This window comes from Ranitomeya imitator, chromosome 5 (genome assembly GCF_032444005.1).
Source record: "Ranitomeya imitator isolate aRanImi1 chromosome 5, aRanImi1.pri, whole genome shotgun sequence".
NCBI lineage: Eukaryota > Metazoa > Chordata > Amphibia > Anura > Dendrobatidae > Ranitomeya > Ranitomeya imitator.
In genome coordinates, this window is record NC_091286.1 from 274310668 (window position 1) to 274334625 (window position 23958).

At 43.3% G+C, this 23958-nt stretch overlaps 1 protein-coding gene across 1 annotated transcript in view; it reads left to right on the forward strand.

Moving 5' to 3' along the window:
- Window positions 1-23958, forward strand: part of NT5DC1 (5'-nucleotidase domain containing 1) — a 394037-nt gene that overhangs the window by 331359 nt on the left and 38720 nt on the right. The window contains exon 9 of the mRNA XM_069726170.1: window positions 6496-6614. Within this exon, the coding sequence (XP_069582271.1) occupies window positions 6496-6614 (119 nt within the window). The remainder of the gene's footprint in view (window positions 1-6495; window positions 6615-23958) is intronic.

Genomic DNA, 23958 nt, shown 5'->3' on the forward strand with positions numbered 1-23958 from the left:
GGTGAACCACACAAAAATGGCAGAACTTACAAACTCCTTGAAGATGTTGTTACTGGTGATTTGAATCCAGGATTCTAAGACTCCAAAGCAACAATGTTAACCACTGAGCCACTGTGCTGCCCATCTTCCTAAAGATATTTATGTGATTTCTATTCCTAGAGATTTCATGGGACTTCCATTTGCTTTGCTATAGTGGCAACCTGCTCTGTAACTCTGTAACTGTCTGATACCCTATTAACCCCTTCCCGACCTTTGACGCCACGTAGGCGTCATGAAAGTCGGTGCCAATCCGACCCATGACGCCTATGTGGCGTCATGGAAAGATCGCGTCCCTGCAGATCGGGTGAAAGGGTTAACTCCCATTTCACCCGATCTGCAGGGACAGGGGGAGTGGTAGTTTAGCCCAGGGGGGGTGGCTTCACCCCCTCGTGGCTACGATTGCTCTGATTGGCTGTTGAAAGTGAAACTGCCAATCAGAGCGGTTTGTAATATTTCACCTATTATAACGGGTGAAATATTACAATCCAGCCATGGCCGATGCTGCAATATCATCGGCCATGGCTAGAAATACTATTATGCCCCCACCCCACCCCACCGATCGCCCCCCCAGCCCCCCGATCTGGCCGGTACACTGCTCCGGCTCCCCTCCATCCAGTGCTCCGCTCCCCCCCGTGCTCTTGTCCGTTCCCCCCGTGCTCCAATCACCCCCCGTGCTCCAATCACCCCCCCTGCATTCCGATCCACCCCCCCGTGCTCCGTTCCACCCCCCCGTGCTCCGTTCCAGCCCCCCCGTGCTCCGTTCCAGCCCCCCCGTGCTCCGTTCCACGCCCCCCGTGCTCTGTTCCACGCCTGCCGCGCTCCGATTCCTCCCTGTGCTCCGATCCCCCCCCCCGTGGTCCCCCCCACCCCATCATACTTACCGATCCTGCCGGGTCCCGTCCGTCTTCTCCCTGGGCGCCGCCATCTTCCAAAATGGCGGGCGCATGCGCAGTGCGCCCGCCGAATCTGCCGGCCGGCAGATTCGTTCCAAAGTGCATTTTGATCACTGAGATAGATTATATCTCAGTGATCAAAATAAAAAAAATAATAAATGACCCCCCCTTTGTCACCCCCATAGGTAGGGACAATAAAAAAATAAAGAAATTTTTTTTTTCCACTAATGTTAGAATAGGGGTAGGGTTAGGGTTAGGGGTAGGGTTAGGAGTAGGGTTAGGGGTAGGGTTAGGGGTAGGGGTAGGGGTAGGGCTAGGGCTAGGGTTAGGGGTAGGGATAGGGCTAGGGTTAGGGCTAGGGGTAGGGTTAGGGGTAGGGTTAGGGCTAGGGTTAGGGTTTCGGTATGTGCACACGTATTCTGGTCCTCTGTGGATTTGATAAATCCGCAGTGCTAAACCGCTGCGGATTTATGGCGGATTTACCGCGTTTTTTTCTGCGCATTTCACTGCGGTTTTACAATTGCGATTTTCTATTTGAGCAGTTGTAAAACCGCTGTGGAATCCGCACAAAGAAGTGACATGCTGCGGAATGTAAACCGCTGCGTTTCCGTGCAGTTTTTCCGCAGCATGTGTACAGCGATTTTTTGTTTCCCATAGGTCTACATTGAACTGTAAACTCATGGGAAACTGCTGCGGATCTGCAGCGTTTTCCGCAGTGTGCACATACCTTTAGAATTAGGCTATGTGCACACGGTGCAGATTTGGCTGCGGATCCGCAGTGGATTGGCCGCTGCGGATTCGCAGCAGTATTCCATCAGGTTTACAGTACCATGTAAACATATGAAAAACCAAATCCGCTGTGCCCATGGTGCAGAAAATACCGCGCGGAAACGCTGCGTTGTATTTTCAGCAGCATGTCAATTCTTTGTGAGGATTCCGCGGCGTTTTACACCTGTTCCTCAATAGGAATCCGCAGGTGAAATCCGCACAAAAAACACTGGAAATCCGCGGAAAATCCGCAGGTAAAACGCAGTGCCTTTTACCCGCGGATTTTTCAAAAATGGTGCGGAAATATCTCACACGAATCCGCAACGTGGGCACATAGCCTTAGGGTTAGGGTTGGAATTAGGGTTGTGGTTAGGGTTGTGATTAGGGTTATGGCTACAGTTGGGATTAGGGTTAGGGGTGTGTTGGGGTTAGTGTTGGAGGTAGAATTGAGGGGTTACCACTGTTTAGGCACATCAGGGGTCTCCAAACGCAACATGGTGCCACCATTGATTCCAGCCAATCTCGTATTCAAAAAGTCAAATGGTGCTCCCTCACTTCCGAGCCCTGACGTGTGCCCAAACAGTGGTTTACCCCCACATATGGGGTATCAGTATACTCAGGATAAACTGCGCAACAATTACTGGGGTCCAATTTAACCTGTTAACCTTGTGAATCTAAAAAAATGCTTGCTAAAACATCATTTTTGAGGAAAGAAAAATGATTTTTTATTTTCACGGCTCTGCGTTGTAAACGTCTGTGAAGCACTTGGGGGATCAAAGTGCTCACCACATATCTAGATAAGTTCCTTGGGGGGTCTAGTTTCCAAAATGGGGTCACTTGTGGGGGGTTTCTACTGTTTAGGCACACCAGGGGCTCTGCAAACGCAACGTGATGCCCGCAGACCATTCCATCAAAGTCTGCATTTCAAAAGTCACTACTTCCTTTCTGAGCCCCGACGTGTGCCCAAACAGTGGTTCACCCCCACACATGGGGTATCAGCGTACTCAGGAGAAACTGGACAACAACTTTTGGGGTCCAATTTCTCCTGTAACCCTTGGGAAAATAAAAAATTCTGGGCTAAATAATTATTTTTGAGGAAAGAAAACGTATTTATTATTTTCACAGCTCTGCATTATAAACTTCTATGAAGCACTTGGGGGTTCAAAGTGCTCACCACACATCTAGATAAGTTCCTTTCGGGGTCTAGTTTCCAAAATGGGGTCACTTGTGGGGGGTTTCTACTGTTTAGGCACATCAGGGGCTCTGCAAACGCAACGTGACGCCCGCAGAGCATTCCATCAAAGTCTGCATTTCAAAACGTCACTACTTCACTTCCGAGCCCCAACGTGTGCCCAAACAGTGGTTTACCCCCACATATGGGGTATCACCATACTCAGGAGAAACTGGACAACAAATATTGGGGTCAAATTTCTCCTGTAACCCTTGGGAAAATTAAAAAATTCTGGGCTAAATAATTATTTTTGAGGAAAGAAAACGTATTTATTATTTTCACGGCTCTGCATTATAAACTTCTATGAAGCACTTGGGGGTTCAAAGTGCTCACCACACATCTAGATAAGTTCCTTTCGGGGTCTAGTTTCCAAAATGGGGTCCCTTGTGGGGGGTTTCTACTGTTAAGCCACATCAGGGGCTCTGCAAACGCAGCGTGACGGCTACAGAGCATTCCATCAAAGTCTGCATTTCAAAACGTCACTACTTCACTTCCGAGCCCCGGCATGTGCCCAAACAGTGATTTACCCCCACATATGGGGTATCAGCGTACTCAGGAGAAACTGGACAACAACTTTTGGGGTCAAATTTCTCCTGTTACCCTTGGGAATATAAAAAATTGCAGGCTAAAAGATCATTTTTGAGAAGCACTTGGGGGTTCAAAGTCCTCACCACACATCTAGATTAGTTCCTTTGGGGGTCTAGTTTCCAAAATGGGGTCATTTCTGGGGGATCTCCAATGTTTAGGCACACAGGGGCACACAGAGGCTCTCCAAACGTGACATGGTGTCCGCTAATGATTTTAGCTAATTTTCCATTTAAAAAGCCAAATGGAGTGCCATCCCTTCCGAGCCCTGCCGTGCGCCCAAACAGTGGTTTACCCCCACATATGGGGTATCAGCGTACTCAGGACAAACTGGACAACAATATTTGGGGTCCAATTTCTCCTATTATCCTTGGCAAAATAGGAAATTCCAGGCTAAAAAATCATTTTTGAGGAAAGAAAAATTATTTTTTATTTTCATGGCTCTGCTTTATAAACTTCTGTGAAGCACCTTGGGGTTTAAAGTGCTCAATATCTAGATAAGTTCCTTGGGGGGTCTAGTTTCCAAAATGGTGTCACTTGTGGGGGAGCTCCAATGTTTAGGCACACAGGGGCTCTCCAAACGCGACATGGTGTCCGCTAACAATTGGAGCTAATTTTCCATTCAAAAAGTCAAATGGCGCGCCTTCCCTTCCGAGCCCTGCCGAGTGCCCAAACAGTGGTTTACCCCCACATATGAGGTATCGGCGTACTCGGGAGAAATTGCCCAACAAATTTTATGATCCATTTTATCCTACTGCCCATGTGAAAATGAAAAAATTGAGGCGAAAAGAATTTTTTTGTGAAAAAAAAGTACTTTTTCATTTTTACAGATCAATTTGTGAAGCACCTGAGGGTTTAAAGTGCTCACTAGGCATCTAAATAAGTTCCTTGGGGGGTCTAGTTTCCAAAATGGGGTCACTTGTGGGGGAGTGCCAATGTTTAGGCACACAGGAGCTATCCAAACGCGACATGGTGTCCGCTAACGATGGAAATAATTTTTCATTCAAAAAGTCAAATGGCGCTCCTTCCCTTCCGAGCCTTACCATGTGCCAAAACAGTGGTTTACCCCCACATGTGAGGTATTGGTGTACTCAGGAGAAATTGCCCAACACATTTTAGGATCCATTTTATCCTGTTGCCCATGTGAAAATGAAAAAATTGAGGCTAAAAGAATTTTTTTGTGAAAAAAAAAGTACTTTTTCATTTTTACGGATCAATTTGTGAAGCACCTGGGGGTTCAAAGTGCTCACTATGCATCTAGATAAGTTCCTTGGGGCGTCTAGTTTGCAAAATGAGGTCACTTGTGGGGGAGTTCCAATTTTTAGGCACACGGGTGCTCTCCAAACGTGACATGGTGTCCGCTAAAGAGTGGAGCCAATTTTTGATTCAAAAAGTCAAATGGCGCTCCTTCCCTTCCAAGCCCTGCCGTGCGCCCAAACAGTGGTTTACCCCCACATATGAGGTATCAGCGTACTCAGGACAAATTGGACAACAACTTTCGTGGTTCAGTTTCTCCTTTTACCATTGGGAAAATAAAAAAATTGTTGCTAAAAGATAATTTTTGTGACTAAAAAGTTAAATGTTCATTTTTTCCTTCCATGTTGCTTCTGCTGCTGTGAAGCACCTGAAGGGTTAATAAACTTCTTGAATGTGATTTTGAGTACCTTGAGGGGTGCAGTTTTTAGAATGGTGTCACTTTTGGGTATTTTCAGCCATATAGACCCCTCAAACTGACTTCAAATGTGAGGTGGTCCCTAAAAAAATTGTTTTGTAAATTTCGTTGTAAAAATGACAAATCGCTGGTCAAATTTTAACCCTTATAACTTCCTAACAAAAAAAAATTTTGTTTCCAAAATTGTGCTGATGTAAAGTAAACATGTGGGAAATGTTATTTATTAACTATTTTGTGTCACATATCTCTCTGGTTTAACAGAATAAAAATTCAAAATGTGAAAATTGCGAAATTTTCAAAATTTTCGCCAAATTTCCGTTTTTATCACAAATAAACGCAGAATTTATTGACCTAAATTTACCACTAGCATGAAGCCCAATATGTCACGAAAAAACAATCTCAGAACCGCTAGGATCCGTTGAAGCGTTCCTGAGTTATTACCTCATAAAGGGACACTGGTCAGAATTGCAAAAAACGGCAAGGTCTTTAAGGTCAAAATAGGCTGGGTCATGAAGGGGTTAAATGGAATCTCACCTAATTTTGGCCGTATAATCTGCAGCCACCGCCATGAGGGGCTTATCTACAGCATTCTGTAATGCTGTAGATAAGCCTCCCTATGTATCCTGAAAGATAAGAAAAACAAGTTAAATTATACTCACCCAGGGGCGGTCCCGATGCGGTCCCGTCCGATGGGCGCGTCAGTCAGGGTCCGGCGCCTCCCATCTCATATGATGACGTCCTCTTCTTTGCTTCTGTCGCTGCTCCGGCGCAGGCGTACTGATTTTGCCCTGTTAAGGGCAGAGTAAAGTACTGCAGTGCGCAGGCATCGGGCCTCTCTGACCTTTCCCGGCGCCTGCGCATTGCAGTTGTTTGCTCTGCCCTCAACAGGGCAAAATCAGTACGCCTGCGCCAGAGCCGCGACAGGAAGCAAAGAAGAGGACGTCATCACATGAAGATGGGATGCTCCGGACCTGTGACGCCCATCGGACCGGACCGCAGCAGACCGCCCCTGGGTGAGTATAATCTACCTTGTTTTTCTTATCTTTCAGGTTACATCGGGGCTTATCTACAGCATTACAGAATGCTGTAGTTAAGCCCCTGATGGCGGTGGCCACAGTTTATAGGGCAAAAATTAGGTAACAGATTCCCTTTAAGGTATAAGATAAATTGGACAATTTCAACCACTCCGGCAATGTTTGTTTCATATACTCTACATATCTTTTATATTATGTATTTATTTATTTATTGTATCCTTCATATTGGGGTATTCTCCTCATTCCTAATTTGTTTGCACATTGACTTTGTAGACAACGATGTGGAAATTGACATTCTGCCATCACTGGAGAATGCAGGCTGGTATTCTCAGGGTAACTGGGTGCATTTATATGATCTGTTAAAGAAAATCACTGGAAAGCCGGAACCCAAGGTAAGATGATAACAAAATGTACTTACTTATTTTTCTAAATTGAATTTTGGTTATGCAGTATACCTCACTTACTAATAAGGGAAAATACTTTGATACTGTAAAGCTTGTCTTTCTACCTTTGGCCTAGACCAGTGTTTCCCAAACCCTGTCCTCACAGTCCCCAACACATTATGTTTTCAGAATCTCCTTAGTATTGCACAGGTGAGAGAACCTGGCAGTTTCTGATGCCTTAATAATATTTCCATCACCTGTACAATACTAAGGAAATCCTGAAAACATGATGTATGGGGGCTGTGAGAACTGGCGTTTTGGGAACACTGGGCTATACAACTGTCAATACTTTGTTACTGAGCAATATATTAATTGTCATATACATAAAGTTAACTAGTAATAGATGGGCCATTTTGTTATAACTTCATGAAACAGTAAAGCAAACTTTTTATTAAAAATATTAATAATTGCTGTTGACTGCTTCTTCCGGTGTGGCACTAGAGAAATGAACTGTATCATCAAGCCTAAAAGTTTTGAGAATGACACATGCTTTGGTTTTCACATATGGTAGCTTGTGTAACGATTCCACCTCTCAGTGTGTCTTAGTACAGTGATTCACAGTTGTCCAGTCTGAGCAGGACCAAGCTGAGCTGTCTGTGCAGTGATTGACAGCTTTGTTGTACAGTCTGGTGCAGGGGCGTGCTGAGCTGTCAGTGTTTTTGTTGACAGCTCGGATGTTCAATATGATTCTGGGAGGTGCTGAGCTCCCTTCATATGTTTCCTGTTCCAGAGATTATTTAGTTACTTACCTGAGCTGTCTGGCCCAGATGCAGTATCTGCTAGTGGTAGCTTTCAGCTCTTTGTGACTTGTTTCTCTGTGTCTTTTCCTCAGCATTCTGACTTTTTAATATTTTGTTGCTGGACCCTACACTTTCCTATTGACTACCCATTTGTATAACCCATTTGCTCTGATCCGCTATCTTCCTGGTATTTTGGCCTCTGACCATTACCTGACTACTCCTTTGTCTCTTCCCTCTGTTTATGATATACCCTCCTGGCTATTGACCTTGGACTTGACTATCCCGACTCACGGCTTGTCTATGCCAGTTTCCTGCTCCAGTGTTTTTCTTTCTTTTTAGTCAGACGTTTCCATGTTTATTATAAAGAACAGTTGTAATTATTTCATACATTTTATTGACAAATCCATCAAGTTTATGCAGAAATTCAGTATTTACAGTGTTTACCCTTATTTTTCAAGTCTTCCGCAATTCTCCCTGACATGTTGGATATCAGCGTTTGGGACACAACTTGACAGATGGTGACCCATCCTAGTCTAATCAGTGCTTGGAGTTTATTACAATTTCTGTGTTTTGTCTGACCACCCACTTTAAAAGGTCTTATCATATTGTTGACATGAAACAGGATTCATTGTAGCTTTCACTTTTTCTTCTATGGACAATCTTTCTTCTGGATGTCCCAAACAGTATGAAGGGGCCTTCTTCATACAATAATAATTTACCCCAATCCTCTGCAATCCATTCATTGTTGTACCTAGATCAACACATCCCGCATATAAATAAATATGAGGGTACACGAAGAGATCCAACAAATTAATTAAATTTAATAATTTGTGTACCCTCATATTTATTTATATGTGGGATGTGTTGTTTTACGTTGGTTGAAGTGCCACTACTATTTGGGATGTTGTTTTGAATTCATCATTACTCTTCCTGCAGAATGGCAGTCTGTCTTCATGGGGTTTTTTTTGGAGAGAAGTTGCTTCTTTGCTGCCCTTTTTGACACAAATGCACTGCCTGCTGTCATTCCTGAGCAAGCTTGCACTGGTGTAAACCAATCTTGTGCCTAAATATTTATTATAAGACAGTCCTGGCATTTTCTGTACCGTCTTGAGCACTCAGAAGCATTTCCCACAGCAATTGAACCTCTCACTTTAAAGTTCTTGATGAGCCTATTAATATTTTTTTAGGGACAACCTTACAAGCAGCAATGTGCTTACCTGTAAAACCCTTCTGATGCAAAGGAATGATGACTGTAACCTTGTTTAACCCCTTCAAGACCTATGACGTATGTACCTGCATCTTTCCCGGTACATGACAGCTGATATCATACGGGTTTGAGCGCTGCAGTATGCGCTGCCGACCAATCAGAGGCCAGCAGGTGACGTCGGTGTGCATGTGACTGAGGACGTATGGCAATGACATCATGCAGTCCCGTCGCTTGCACGCTGAACTCAGCTGCCGCCTTCAGAAGAGGATGTCGCACTGTGGGGGAGCAAAGGCAAGGTGAGTAGAATCATTTTTTTACAGACATATATGAGGGATATATATACCAGGATGGAAGGCATATATAGCAGGATGGTCGATATATATACCAGGATGATGGGTATATATACAAGGATGGAACCCTTGATGAGTGATATATATACCAGGATGGGGCCCAGGATAAGGAAATAGAGCACACAAAATAGGGTGATACCCTATGGAGGGATAGTAGGAGAGTGCTGGTCACATTCACCTGGTGGTGTTGTGACAGGCACAATTTTTATATAGGCATGAAGAAAAACAGTTGCTGCTGCCCCGTGGCTGGGGAATCAATCCTCCAGGAGATATTGGATCCAGTTGGATATACACGTAGGTGGGCTGCACTGCTGGAGTGAATCAATTCTTCAGAAAAGATGATGAGGAAAAGACTTTTTATTCACAACACATTTTAACGTCATATCGCTGTCTATTTTGAGTGAAAAAAACAAATGTCAGTGCAGCCCACCTGCGTGTTTATCCAACTGGATAAAGTATATACCAGAATGTAGGATGTACAGTGGGTACAGAAAGTATTCATACCCCTTTAAATTTTTCACTCTTTTTCATTGCAGCCATTTGGTAAATTCAAAAAAGTTATTTTTTTTCTCATTAATGTACACTCTGCACCCCATATTGACTGAAAAAAAACAGAAATGTAGAATTTTTTGCAAATTTATTAAAAAAGAAAGACTGAAATATCACATGGTCATAAGTATTCAGACCCATTGCTCAGTATTGAGTAGAAGCACCCTTTTGAGCTAGTACAGCCAGGAGTCTTCTTGGGAATGATGCAAGAAGTTTTTCACACCTGGATTTGGGGATCCTCTGCCATTCTTCCTTGCAGATCCTCTACAGTTCCAAATTTACCAAATGGCTGCAATGAAACAAAGAGTGAAAAAACTTAAAGGGGTCTGAATACTTTCCGTACACACTATATATCCTACATTCTCGTATATATTTTATCCAGTTGGATAAACACCCAGGTTTATATACTATATATAATATATATGTATACTAGGATCAGCCCAGGAAGGGGACATATATACTAAGAAGGAGCCCAAGATGGGAAGCACTACTGCATAGGATCTAGAACACTACAAGAGCCCATCCATTTGACCAAAATGTAGAGATGGGGGCCCGTCAGGCCACTGATTCTTCCCTCAACTTTAGTCTGAGATTTGAAGTTTCAGCTTTGTCAGCTAGGGGCTCCTAATAGATTGAACAGGATCCCTAAGACCTCACCTGATTTGTATTGAATAAAAACCCATGGATGTCATGCAGATGTTTAACTCTCTTAAGCAAGGAAGGCTAGACCCATATGAGTCTAATAAAGCCAGCTATTCTACGGGAAATATAAACACACTGATGCTTTGTGAGATGAAAGACCATATTTTCCTTGAAGAAAGAGTAGCCATATTGTATGTGTTTTATTTTTAATTTCAACTCTTTGATGAAGTATCATGTTGCTCTTGAATTTCATACAGATAAAGTCTATTTTATTCATGGAAATAAAAGATTTCTTCTGCTTTTTAAATGATGAAATATTTAGTTGTTTCATGGCCACTAGAGTTTGACTAGTGTACCTTTTAGAACTAGTTAAAAGGGTTTTTGCGATATTATAAATAAAATTGCAATATCCTTGTTTAAAAACAAACAATTTTGCAATTAACCCTTCATTAAAAATCTCTGCTCTAAAGAACAAAGGGATTTTTAATGTTATCATTTACGTCACAATCCTAGTTTATAGGCCAGGCTACTGCTGCAGTTTGTATCTACCAAAATTACCAGGTACACTGGTAAATAAGAAGTGAACTACAAAACCATATAAAACTTAATAATTTTATTGGAGTACGATCTCTGTTAAAGCAAAATTAAAATCAGAAAATGGTCCTGAAAATTTGAAGGACATGAAATCAGAGGAAAAACGCCTAGCAAAATACTATAACTTATAGGGGTTCAAATAGCAACCTATTGGTAACATAAAAATGCATGACATCAAGGTTCTGTATGTGAAATCGTTCTGATTCTAAAAAAAGGCTTTTGTCACGGAGTTACCGCGACAGAGCAGTACCAGAAGACCACGGCGTCTGACGGCTCCTGCTTCTTCGCTGAGAAGAAGCACTTCTCCTGAGAATTAAAGGTGTTTTGTTTTCTTTCAGCAGGACAGGGGTTAATAGGCCATGTGGAAATTCCTGCTTTCAGCTGTGCTTGGTTAGCCACTCCTCTCTCCTATAAAAACTAGGCCTTCTGGTCAGATCTTTGTCTGAGATAGCACTTGCTTGATAGACCTGGAGTAGTGAGCAGCTGGTGTTTGGAGAGCTGGAGGAATTCATTGTGCGACAGTTGTATGGTTTGTACGCTTGGAAAATTCCTCATCCTTACCTGCTTTATTTACCTTCCCCATCCTTCACACCCTGGTGGATACCTTTGTTATTTGTGAGAGCATATTTTGTGTGAGTGGAGTTTTCTTTTTACCCTTGTCTTTGTTACCCTGTTTGTTGGGTTGGTGTACTGTTGTACACGGTAGCGCCTCTCTTCCCCGGGTGGGGAGGGGGACAGACGCAGGGCAGCAGTCAGGAGACAGGGCGGAGGCCCCAGCATCCTCGCCATCTGAGGTATCCCGGGAACAGAGAGGCATTTGACACTTTCAAGGGGTGTTTTGCTTCTGCGCCGATTCTTATTCAGCCTGATGTCACTCAGCCATTCATTGTGGAGGTGGATGCATCCGAGGTGGGAGTGGGGGCTGTATTATCGCAAGGTGTGTCTCCTGGTAAATTGCAACCATGCGCTTACTTTTCTAAAAAACTGTCGCCAGCTGAGAGAAACTATGATATTGGTAATAGGGAACTCTTAGCTATCAAATGGGCATTTGAAGTGTGGCGTCATTTCTTGGAAGGAGCGGTTCACCCTGTGATGGTGATCACTGACCATAAGAATCTGGTTGGAGTTGGCAAAACATCTTACACCTTGTCAGGCAAGATGGGCTTTGTTCTTTACCAGATTTAACTTTTTTGTCACTTTTAGGCCGGGAAGCAAAAATGTTAAGGCAGATGCTTTGTCCCGTTGCTTTCCTGGGGGAGGCGATAAGTGCAGACCGGTACCTATACTACAAAAAGGGGTAGTAATGGTGTCCATATGCTCCAATCTTGATAGAGAGATTGCGGACGCTCAGGGGGACGCCCCTGCTACCTGTCCACTTGGTAAACTGTTTGTACCAGTCAATCTCCGTCTTAGAATCCTCAGTGAACATCATGATACGGTGCTGGCTGGACATTCAGGGATTAAGGCTACCACGGATCTACTTACTCTGCGTTTTTGGTGGCCAGGTGCTTATAAGGATGTCCAGGAATATTTCGCCGCCTGCAATGTCTGTGCGCATTCTAAGTCTTCACATACTCGTCCATCTGGGGTTCTCCTACCTTTGGAGATTCCCAGCAGACCTTGGACTCATTTGTCGGTCGATTTTATTACAGATCTACCTGTGTCTGCAGGGAACACTGTAATCCTGGTGGTAGTGGACAGATTCAGTAAAATGTCTCATTTTATTGCTTTGCCTAATGTCAAAACTTTGGCGCAAATCTTCATCAGGGAAATAATAAGACTGCATGGGATTCCTACGGATATTGTTTTGGATCGGGGGGTGCAGTTTATCTCCAAATTTTGGAGGGCGTTTTGCACCCGTCTGGGGATCCATTTGTCTTTTTCTTCGACGTTTCACCCACAGTCTAACGGGCAGACTGAACGGGTTAATCAGAATTTAGAGACATATCTTAGATGTTTTGTATCTGAGAATCAGGAGGACTGGGTGACCTACTTACCGTTGGCTGAATTTGCTGTTAATAATCGCTGTCAAGAATCAACTGGTAAGTCCCCATTTTTTGGGGCATATGGGTTTCATCCGTAGTTTAGTTCGGTCAATGGTGATCGCCCTTCTGGTTTACCGGAGGACGAACGGTTCTCTTCTATTTCTACGATTTGGCAGGGGGTGATTGATAATTTGCAAAAGATGGGCTCCAAAAATAAGAGTGTGGCTCATTGGAGACGTTTGGTGGGTCCGGACCTGAGTGTTGGTGACTTTGTGTGGCTGTCCTCAAGGAACATTAAGCTAAAGGTTCCATCTTGGAAATTGGGTCCCAGGTTTATTGGTCCCTATAAGATCCTAGCCGTAGTCAATCCGGTAGCATTCCGCCTTGCTCTGCTGCCTACTTTTAAAATCCACAATGTGTTTCACCGTTCTCTTCTCAAAAAGTACGTGGCATCTGCAGGATCTTCACCTCTGCCACCTTCTCCTGTCATTGTCGATGGTAATCTGGAGTTCCAGATATCCAAGGTCCTAGATTCTCGTCTTGTTTGTCGGTCACTTCAATACATGGTACATTGGAAGGGGTACGGTCATGAGGAGAGGATGTGGGTTCCAGCTTCCGACGTTCATGCGACCAGACTGGTTCGGGCCTTTCATGCGGCCCACCCAGATAAACCTGGTCCTGAGGTTTCGGAGGTCCCTCATAGAAGGGGGGTACTGTCACGGAGTTACCGCGACAGAGCAGTACCAGAAGGCCATGGCGTCTGATGGCTTCTGCTTCTTCGCTGAGCAGAAGCACTTCTCCTGTATATTAAAGGTGTTTTGTTTTCTTTCAGCAGGACAGGGGTTAATAGGCCATGTGGAAATTCCTGCTTTCAGCTGTGCTCGGTTAGCCACTCCTCTCTCCTATAAAAGCTAGGCCTTCTGGTCAGATCTTTGTCTGACATAGCACTTGCTTGATAGACCTGGAGTAGTGAGGAGCTGGTGTTTGGAGAGCTGGAATATGCAAATTGCCTCTTCTGAGAAAAAAGGGACTTAAACTCTATAGCGCCACCTGTTGGAAGTAGCGATCCTACAAGTCACAATCAACTCTTTAACGAGTCGTGCAATATGACTTAGGATAAAAACTAAGAAAACAGAGAAAACTAAACTGGAGAGCTGGAGGAATTTATTGTGCGACAGTTGTATGGTTTGTACGCTTGGAAAATTCCTCATCCTTACCTGCTTTATTTACCTTCCCCATCCTTCACACCCTGGTGGATACCTTTTGTTATTTGTGAGAGCATATTTTGTGTGAGTGGAGTTTTCTTTTTACCCTTGTCTTTGTTCCCCTGTTTGTCGGGTTGGTGTACTGTTGTACACGGTAGCGCCTCTCTTCCCCGGGTGGGGAGGGGGACAGATGCAGGGCGGCAGTCAGGAGACAGGGCGAAGGCGGAGGCCCCGACATCCTCGCCATCTGAGGTATCCCAGGGAACAGGGCGAGTTAGGGTGCCCCCTAGAGTTAGGGCCAGGAAAGGTGCCCCTCGTCCCAGTTTACCCGCCAATCCAATCGTGACAGCTTTTATCTGACAGTGTGGTCTGCAATAGAGAGGTGCCTCCAATTCATGTCCCTCTCCCTCGACGCGCGTTTTGCCCAGCTTTTTTTTTCTTCTTCAAATCTCAATCTTAGTTTTTAAGCCAGGCCACTGTACCAGTTTACATGTGCAGCCTAGCCATGTTTCTTAGTCAAGGAGCATAGTTCTTGCAAGTTCTGTTTTACTTGCAAATTACTGTTTTTAGCCGCCACAACATTGCAATAACATGAAATAGGCAATTAAAACTTAGCATTTACCCCAAAATGGTGTCAGTAAAGATATCAGCTCAGGACGCAAAAAATAAGCTCTCACACAGCCCGTATCTCGAATATTGACAGGGTTACAGGTCTCGGAAAATGGAAACAGAAGCTAAGAAAACCATTTTTGTCTTAACATATTTCCCCAAAATTGCCTCCACTTAAATTATAAAAACTATACATGTTTGGTATCAGCATAATCTTACTGTCCGGTAGAGTCATATTGCCAGGTCAGTTTTACATATAGTGAGCATAGTTATTTTTATCATTTAACAAAATGGAAAGGGTTTGAACAAAATAGTATTCTAAATCAAATCAATATTTTGTGTGACCTCCCTTTCCAATCAAAATAGCATCAAATCTTCTAAGAATATAGTCAGGTCTATGAGTAACCAATTATACCAAACCCATTCATTTACTAAAACAGAAATAGCTGTATAGGAGGCATAAAATTAGGTGACTAACAGCCAACCTCTGTTACATAGGTGAGGTTGTGGAGGAACGTTTCATGTCATAAGTCATACACCATGGCAAGATTGAGCAGAGCGACAAGACAGAAGGTAGCTATATGTATCAGTAGCTTCTCTCCAAGGCAAAGATTTCAAACCTTAGACTGGGGTTTCAAGATGTCCTGTTTAAACACACTGGTCGGCCAAGAAAACTCATTATAGCATTATTGCTTTTGAATTTGCAAGATGTCCACCAGTGCCATCAGCTCGGCACTGGCAGACAGCATTGGGACCCATTTACACCGATCTGCTGTTAGGAGCAGACTGGCAAGAAGTGGTCTTCATGGAAGATATGGGGCCCTTTCACACTGCGTCTTTGTCTATCTTCATTGGTCTCATCGGAGCTCGCGTCCTAACACCGCCACAAAAAAAAGATTTGGACATATGTGCCGACGTGGCCGTAGACTATAATGGAGTTGACACAGTGAATGTGATCGCTTTATATTCTGATTTTTGGGAGACAGAATGAACAATAACCAGCTAATCAGGAATTGCTTTTGGGAGGTTTTTTATACCGTTTCATGTGATGTAAAATTGGTAAGGCTACGTTCACATTTGCGTTGTGCGATGTTGCGTCGGAGACGCAACGCACAACGCAAACAAAAACGCAACAAAACGCACGCTAAAACGCAGCGTTTTGCGACGCATGCGTCCTTTTTTGCCGAAATTTGGACGCAAAAAAAATGCAACTTGCTGCGTTTTCTGCGCCCCACGCTTGCGGCAAAAAAAACGCATGCGTCGCAAAACGCATCACAACGCATGTCCATGCGCCCCCCATGTTAAATATAGTGACGCATGCGTCACCGCGGCTGCGCCCAACGCAACCGCGCAAAACGCTAATGTGAACGTAGCCTAAGGCAGTTTTACTCTTCGGGTCAGTACAATTATAGCGATACCCCATTTATATCATTTTTTTAATGTTTTGGCACTTTCACAAAACAAAAGCTATTTTATAGAAAAAATAATTATTTTTGCATCTCTTTATTCTGAGAGCTATAACTTTTTTTATTTTTCTGCTGATGGAGCTGTATGGCAGCTTGTTTTTTGCGGGACAAGATGACGTTTTCAGCGCTACCATTTTTGTTTACATTCGTCTTTTTTATCACGTTTTATTGCACTTTTTGTTCAGCAGTATGAAATAAAGCATGGCTGTTTGCCTTGTTTTTTTATGGTGTTCACTGAAGAGGGTTAACTAGTGGGACAGTTTATAAAGCAGGTCGTTACGGACGTGTCGATACCAAATATGTTTACTTTTATTGTTTGTTTTTTTTAGTTACATAAATGTATTTATTGGAAACATTTGTTTCTTTTTTTTTTTTCTTTGGGGAAAAACCCCTTCCCGACCTTTGACGCAGCGTATGCGTCATGAAATCCTGTGCCAATCCGACCTGTGATGCAGCATACGCGTCATGCAGGCCGGGTGAAAGGGTTAACTGTAATTTCACCCGCCTGCAGGGACAGGGGGAGTTGTACTTGAGCCCAGGGGGGGTGGCTTCACCCCCCCGTGGCTACGATCGCTCTGATTGGCTGTTGAAAGTGATGTTTCACTTTCAATCAGAGCGATAGTAATATTTCACCAATGAAAATTGGTGAAATATACAATCCAGCCATGGCCGATGCTGCAATAGCATGGAGATCGTGATCTGCCCCCCCACTGCCACCGATCTCCCCTCCGTCCGGTCATTAGCTGTCCTCCGCTCCCCTCCCTCCTCCTGTTCGCTCCCCCCGCAGTCCGATCTTCCCCCCCGCTGTCCGATTTCCCCCCCCCATCATACTTACCGACCTCCCGTGTCCCTCCCGGTGTCCGTCCGTCTGCTCCATGGGCGCCGCCATCTTGCAAAATAAATTAAATAAATCAAAAAAATAATAAATACCCCCCCACCCCCCTTTATCATCCCCATAGGTAGGGACAAAAATAAAATAATTTTTTTTTTCCCCACTAGGGTTAGGGTTAGGGCTAGAATTAGGGTTAGAATTAGGCTATGTGCACATGATGCGGATTTGGCTGCGGATCCACAGCGGATTCGCCGCTGCGTATTCGTAGCAGTTTTCCATCAGGTTTACAGTACCACGTAAACCTATGGAAAACCAAATCCGCTGTGCCCATGGTGCGGAAAATACTGCGCGGAAACGCTGTGTTGTATTTTCCGCAGCATGTCAATTCTTTGTGCGGATTCCGCAGCGTTTTACACCTGTTCCTCAATAGGAATCCGCAAGTGAAATCCGCACAAAAAACACTGGAAATTCGCAGTAATTCCGCAGGTAAAACAAGGTGCCTTTTACCTGCAGATTTTTCAAAAATGGTGCAGAAAAATCTCACACGAATCCGCAACGTGGGCACATAGCCTTAGGGTTAGAGTTGGAATTAGAGTTAGGGTTGGAATTAGGGCTACGGTTGGAAATAGGGTTAAGATTAGACTGTGGTTAGTGTTATGGTTAGGGGTGTGTTGGGGTTAGGGTTGGGATTAGGGTTAGGGGTGTGTTGGGGTTAGTGTTGGAGTTACAATTGAGGGGTTTCCACTGTTTAGGCCCATCAGGGGTCTCCAAACGCAACATGGCGCCACCATTGATTCCAGCCAATCTTGCATTCAAAAAGTCAAAGGTGCTCCCTCCCTTCCGAGCCCTGACGTGTGCCCAAACAGTGGTTTACCCCCACATATGGGGTACCAGCATACTCAGGACAAACTGGGCAACAATTATTGGGGTCCAATTTTCCTGTTACCCTTGTGAAAATAAAAAAAATTTGAGGAAAGAAAAATGATTTTTTATTTTCACGGCTCTGCGTTGTAAACTTGGAGGTTCAAAGTGCTCACCACATAACTAGATAAGTTCCTTGGGGGGGGGGCTAGTTTCCAAAATGTGGTCACTTGTGGGAGGTTTCTACTGTTTAGGCACATTAGGGGCTCTGCAAACGCATCGTGACGCCCGCAGACCATTCCATCAAAGTCTGCATTTCAAAAGTCACTACTTCCCTTCCGAGCCCCGACGTGTGCCCAAACAGTGGTTCCCCCCACATATGGGGTATCAGCGTACTCAGGACAAACTGGCCAACAATTTTTGAGGATAGAAAAATGATTTTTTATTTTCACGGCTCTGCCTTATAAACTTCTGTGAAGCACTTGGGGGTTTAAAGTGGTCACCGCACATCTAGATTAGTTCCATGGGAGGTCTAGTTTCCAAAATGGGGTCACATGTGGGGGAGCTCCAATGTTTAGGCACACAGGGGCTCTCCAAATGCGACATGGTGTCCGCTAACGATTGGAGCTAATTTTTCATTCAAAAAGTCAAATGGCGCTCCTCCCCTTCCGAGCCCTGCCGTGTGCCCAAACAGTGGTTTACCCCCACATGTGAGGTATCAGTGTACTCAGGAGAAATTGCCCAATAAATTTTAGGATCCATTTTATCCTGTTGCCCATGTGGAAATGAACCAATTGAGGCTAGAAGAAATTTTTTGTGAAAAAAAAAAAGTACTTTTTCATTTTTACGGATCAATTTGTGAAGCACCTGGGGGTTCAAAGTGCTCACTATGCATCTAGATAATCTCCTTGGGGGGTCTAGTTTCCAAAATGGGGTCATTTGTGGGGAGCTCCAATATTAGGCACACAGGGGCTCTCCAAACGCAACATGGTGTCCGCTAAAGATTAGAGCCAATTTTTCATTGAAAAAGTCAAATGGCGCTCCTTCCCTTCCGAGCCCTGTCGTGTGCCCAAACAGTGGTTCCCCCCCCCACATATGGGGTATCGGCGTACTCAGGACAAATTGTACAATAACTTTTGGGGTCCAGTCTCCCTTTTTTCCTTTGGGAAATAAAAAAATTGTTGCTAAAAGGTAATTTTTGTGACTAAAAAGTTAAATGTTCATTTTTTCCTTCCATGTTGCTTCTGCTGCTGTGAAGCACCTGAAGGGTTAATAAACTTCTTGAATGTGGTTTTGTGCACCTTGAGGGGTGCAGTTTTTAGAATGGTGTCACTTTTGGGTATTTTCTGCCATATAGACCCCTTAAACTGACTTCAAATGTGAGGTGGTCCCTAAAAAAATGGTTTTGTAAATTTTGTTGTAAAAATGAGAAATCGCTGGTCAAATTTTAACCCTTATAACTTCCTAGCAAAAAAAAATTTGTTTCCAAAATTGTGCTGATGTAAAGTAGATATGTGGGAAATGTTATTTATTAACTATTTTGTGTCACATAACTCTCTGGTTTAACAGAATAAAAATTCAAAGTGTGAAAATTGCAAAATTTTCCAAATTTTAGCCAAATTTCCATTTTTTTCACAAATGAACGCAAAAATTACCGACCTAAATTTACTACTAACATGAAGCCCAATATGTCACGAAAAAACAATCTCAGAACCGCTAGGATTTGTTGAAGTGTTCCTGAGTTATTACCTCACAAAGGGACACTGGTCAGAATTGCAAAAAACGGCCAGGTCATTAAGGTCAAAATAGGCTGGGTCATGAAGGGGTTAAATATTTTCACACATTTTTAAACTTATTTTTTACTTTTTTTTTACGTTGTCACATCCTTTGACATCACTATATAGTGTCAGAGTATCACATCAGCATCTGACAGGCAGAGACAGAGGCATGTCAGTTCCTTCTCTCAGCAGGCGCTTACAAGCCACCTTCCCGAAGGACCCCGAGGCCATCTTGCGGCCAGGAGTCTCCATTTCATTGTCCTGATGGAAGCGTGTAGGGAACCCATTCCCTGCGCGATTCTCCTCTTTCACTGTCACTACTGACAGCAGCATCCAAGGGGTTAAATGCCCACAAACGGTGCTAGCATTGCTGCGGGGTGTCAGATCTTACACAAAGCTGACACCCGCACTCGATTGCCGCTGCACTCAGCGTGAGGCCCACACGATCAGTGCGCCGTACCTATTCTCCTGTTTGCGAGAACGCACCTTCCGCAGAGCAGTATGCGTACAGCACATGTCGGGAAGGGGTTAAAATTATATTAACAACACCTCCTTAAAATAGAATTTTAAACATGTTCAGATTCAGTTCATCTAGATCTTTGTCTACAATTTATATGCAGTCATGGCTCAAAGTGTTCTCAACCTTGAAATTTTTCCAGAAAATTATTACAATTATACAGTACATGTTTTGTTCTACACATGTTTATTTCCTTTGTGTGTATTTGAACAACACAAAAAAATCAAAGGGAAAAAAAAGCAAAAGGGACATTTGGACCTCAAAATGGACAGGACTATATTGTTGGCACACACAACTTAATATTTGGTTGCACAACCTTTGGAAGAAATAACTGCAATCAATCACTTCCTATAACCTTTAGCAAGATTCTTACACCTCTCAAATGGAAGTTTTGATCACTTTTCTTTTCCAAACTGCTCCAGGTCGCTCATGAGGGCGCCTTTTCCCAACAGGACGTTTATGATCTTTCCACAGGTGTTCAATGGGAGTTAGATCCAGACTCATTGATGGTCATTTCAGACCTCTCTAGCACTTTGTTTCCATCCATGTCTATCCATTTGTAGGTGCTTCTTGAAGTATCATGCGAAAAATAGTGAAAAAATCCAGCGTAGTAAAATTGCATTCAATGAATAAGGATTGAAATACGAAAAGTGTTTGCCAGATTGGCATATTTTTTTACTTACCCATGCAGAGTGGTGCGTCTTTTAATTGAATATTTCAATAAAGACTTCTAATTTTACTACGCTGGATTTCTTCACTATTTTTCGCATGGTTCTCTGACTGCAGCACTAAAGGTTTCCTTGTGTGGTAACTTCTGTGAAGGTGAGCTGACTTTTTCCCTTTTACATTTCTTGAAGTTTGTTTGAGGTCATTGTCGTGCTGGAAGACCCCTAACCCAGGAAGCAAATTCAGCCTTCTGACACACTGGGCGCTACATCACGACTGGTAACGTTCAGATTTCATGACTTTTTTGTCACACAGTCAAGGCACCCAGTGCCTCAGGCAGCAAAACAAACCCAACAGAGCTTTGAACCATGTTTGATTGTAGGTACTGTGTTCTTTTCTTTGTAGGAATCTTTCCAATTTCGATAAAAAGTAGAATGATGTGCTTTACCAAAAAGCACTATCTTGGTCTGATCTGTCCACAAGATGCTTTCACAGAAGGATTTTGGCTTACTTACATACATTTTGGCAAACTGCAGTCTAGCTTTATGTCTTTGTGTCAGCAGTTGAGTTCCCATGGGTCTCCTGCCAAAGTGTTTTATTTTATTCAAATGTCGACTGATAGTTCAAGCTGATACTGATGAACCCTGAGCCTGCAGAATAGCTTAAATGTCTTTGGAACATGTTTGGAGCTGCTTTTCCATCATCCAGACTATCCTGCGTTGTTAGCTTTCATCAATTTTTCTCTGCCGTTCACGTCCAGTTAGATTAGTTACAGTGCTATAGATTATAAACTTCTTGATTATGTTGCACCCCATGGACAAAGGAACATTAAGATCTCTGGAGATGGACTTTGTAACCTTGAGATGGTTGACATTTTCAAAAATGTTGGTTCAAGTCATCAAACAGTTCTGTTCTCTATGCTGAGTGTAACACACGCAGGCACACAATGCAAAATTGAGTCAATTTCTCCCCTATTTATCTGGTTTCAGGTGTGACTTTCATATTGACTATGCCTGTTTCTTGCCACAAGTGAGTTTGAAGGAGCATCACATGCTTGAAACAAAAGTTGTTTACTCACAATTTTGGAAAGATGGCAATAATTTGTCCGTCCCATTTTGGGGGCTTTTTGCAAAATGATGTTCAATTTCTCTGTTTGTTTTTTTGTGTTGTTCCAATACACACAAAGAAAATAAACATATGTATCACAAAAATGTGTAATTGCAATAATTTTCTGAGAGAAATACTTCATTTTCTGGAGCAATTTCAATTGTGCCAACACTTTTGGCCATGACTGTATGTTTTTAAAATCATCAGAACTAGAGAGTCCATCTTTTCAAAAAACTTTCAGGAACCAATTTTTCAGGAGCCAATTTAGCACTCAATTGCCTTTTACAGGGCCAAAATACTAAAAGCCACACACAAATCATCAAATTTTAAAAAGTGCACTGTTTATAGTATTCCAGCTAGTATTTATGAAAATTCTTGATCCTTTAGGAGATTCTCGAGAGCTAATGCAAAATGAAAATATAAAATGAAAAATCAATTTTTACTATTGTTAGCCCCACAGTTTTCATTTTGTCAAGGAGTACTTGGAGGAAAAGCATGTCAGAATTTGTTACCTATTTTTTATGTAGTCGTGATCTACTGTTTTGGCACACAACTTGGCTCAGAAGAGAGGAAGCGACATTTGGCTTTTGAAGAGCAAATTTAGCCCCTAAGGTACTAATACTCCATTTAAAAAATGCTCCCCTCATGTAATTATTCTAGGAGCGTTGCGAACATTTTTACCCCCTAGATACAGTAGTAATATACTGTATCTCTAAAACTCTCCATTTATTTTTGGTATCACAGTTAAAGGGAACCTGTCACCCTGTTTTTTTCAGTATGAGATAAAAATACCGTTAAATAGGGCCTGAGCTGTGCTTTACAATAGGGTATTTTTTGTCCCCTGATTCCCCACCTATGCTGCCGAAATACCTTACAAACACGGCGCTGTTTCTCCCCCACATCTTGCTTATTTAGTTCGCATCTCGGCTTCAGGAAAATGGCCGCCGTGATCTCCATCTGCGCACGCGCGGCATCCCGCGGCCATATTCCTGAAGCCCCGGGAAGCAGAACACTCCATCTGCGCATGCACGGCCTCAGGAAGATGGCCACGCCCACCGATAAACCGCTGAATAGCGCAGATCGCTCTCTTTTTCTACAGCTGCGCAGTGCATTCGGCACTTGCGCATGCGAGAAGCACTACGCCACCAACGGGAAGATAAGCAAGATGTGGGGGAGAAACAGCGCTGTGACCACGCCCTTTCGACCAGACCAGCTTGATTGACAGGCGAAAACAGCGACTTTTGTAAGGTATTTCGGCAGCATAGGTGGGGAATCAGGGGACAAAAAATATGCCAAGGCAATCTTGCCTTGCGCAGGCGTGTACTATGGAGGACAGAGAATGAACTTCAATCCAATATTGCAGCCAGCATGCAGCCAGCGGGTAAGGAAAGGGTGAATCAAACACCCGAAAACCCCGCCCCTATGGCTGAAAATTGTTCCCTCCAAATTCAGGTGACAGAGTTCCTTTAAGACCCAGACGACACCCTGTGGTGGATTTAAGGTGGATATCCTTCCACTAGCTCTATGGATACCCACCTATAAGCAAGCTCATTATGCAAGTAAATTAGCCCCTCACATCACTTAGTGTGCTGGAGGAAAAACTCTCGGTTTTATATCACTGACACCATTAGGCGTAGTGTAACATATCTCCCCTCCAGCACTTTACCAGTGACTTTGTCACAGGTTGTGGATAAGAACTTACAGCTTTTAACACAAGCAACAGTCTCTATATCCCATTGAATTTCTTGATCGTTAAAATCCCCTGTGGTAGATTGGCTCATTCAGCTTTCATATAGAGGTAAACACAGGAATGCTGTCTCTTTAAATCTCCCACTGGGTTATTAATGATACTGCATGAACCAATTTCTATTTTAACATAAAAAATGATGTTCAAAAGGTGGTGTCATTCAGTTGCGCTGCTGTTAAAAGCTCGATGGCCGAGATAAAACAAAGGAATTTAATAGTACAGGTTTTGCAAGTCAACATGTTTCAAGGTTCTGCACGACCTCTTTATCAGGACTAAAACCTATGTTAGCTGTTAGAAATGTTCATCTTATAAGCGGTCACTTTATAAGATGAACATTTTTAACAGCCACCATAGGTTTTAGTTCTGATAAATTCCTGAATGACACACCACCTTTTGCACATTGTTTTTCCTGTGGTATTTCTGACTGGTGTCCTGCAG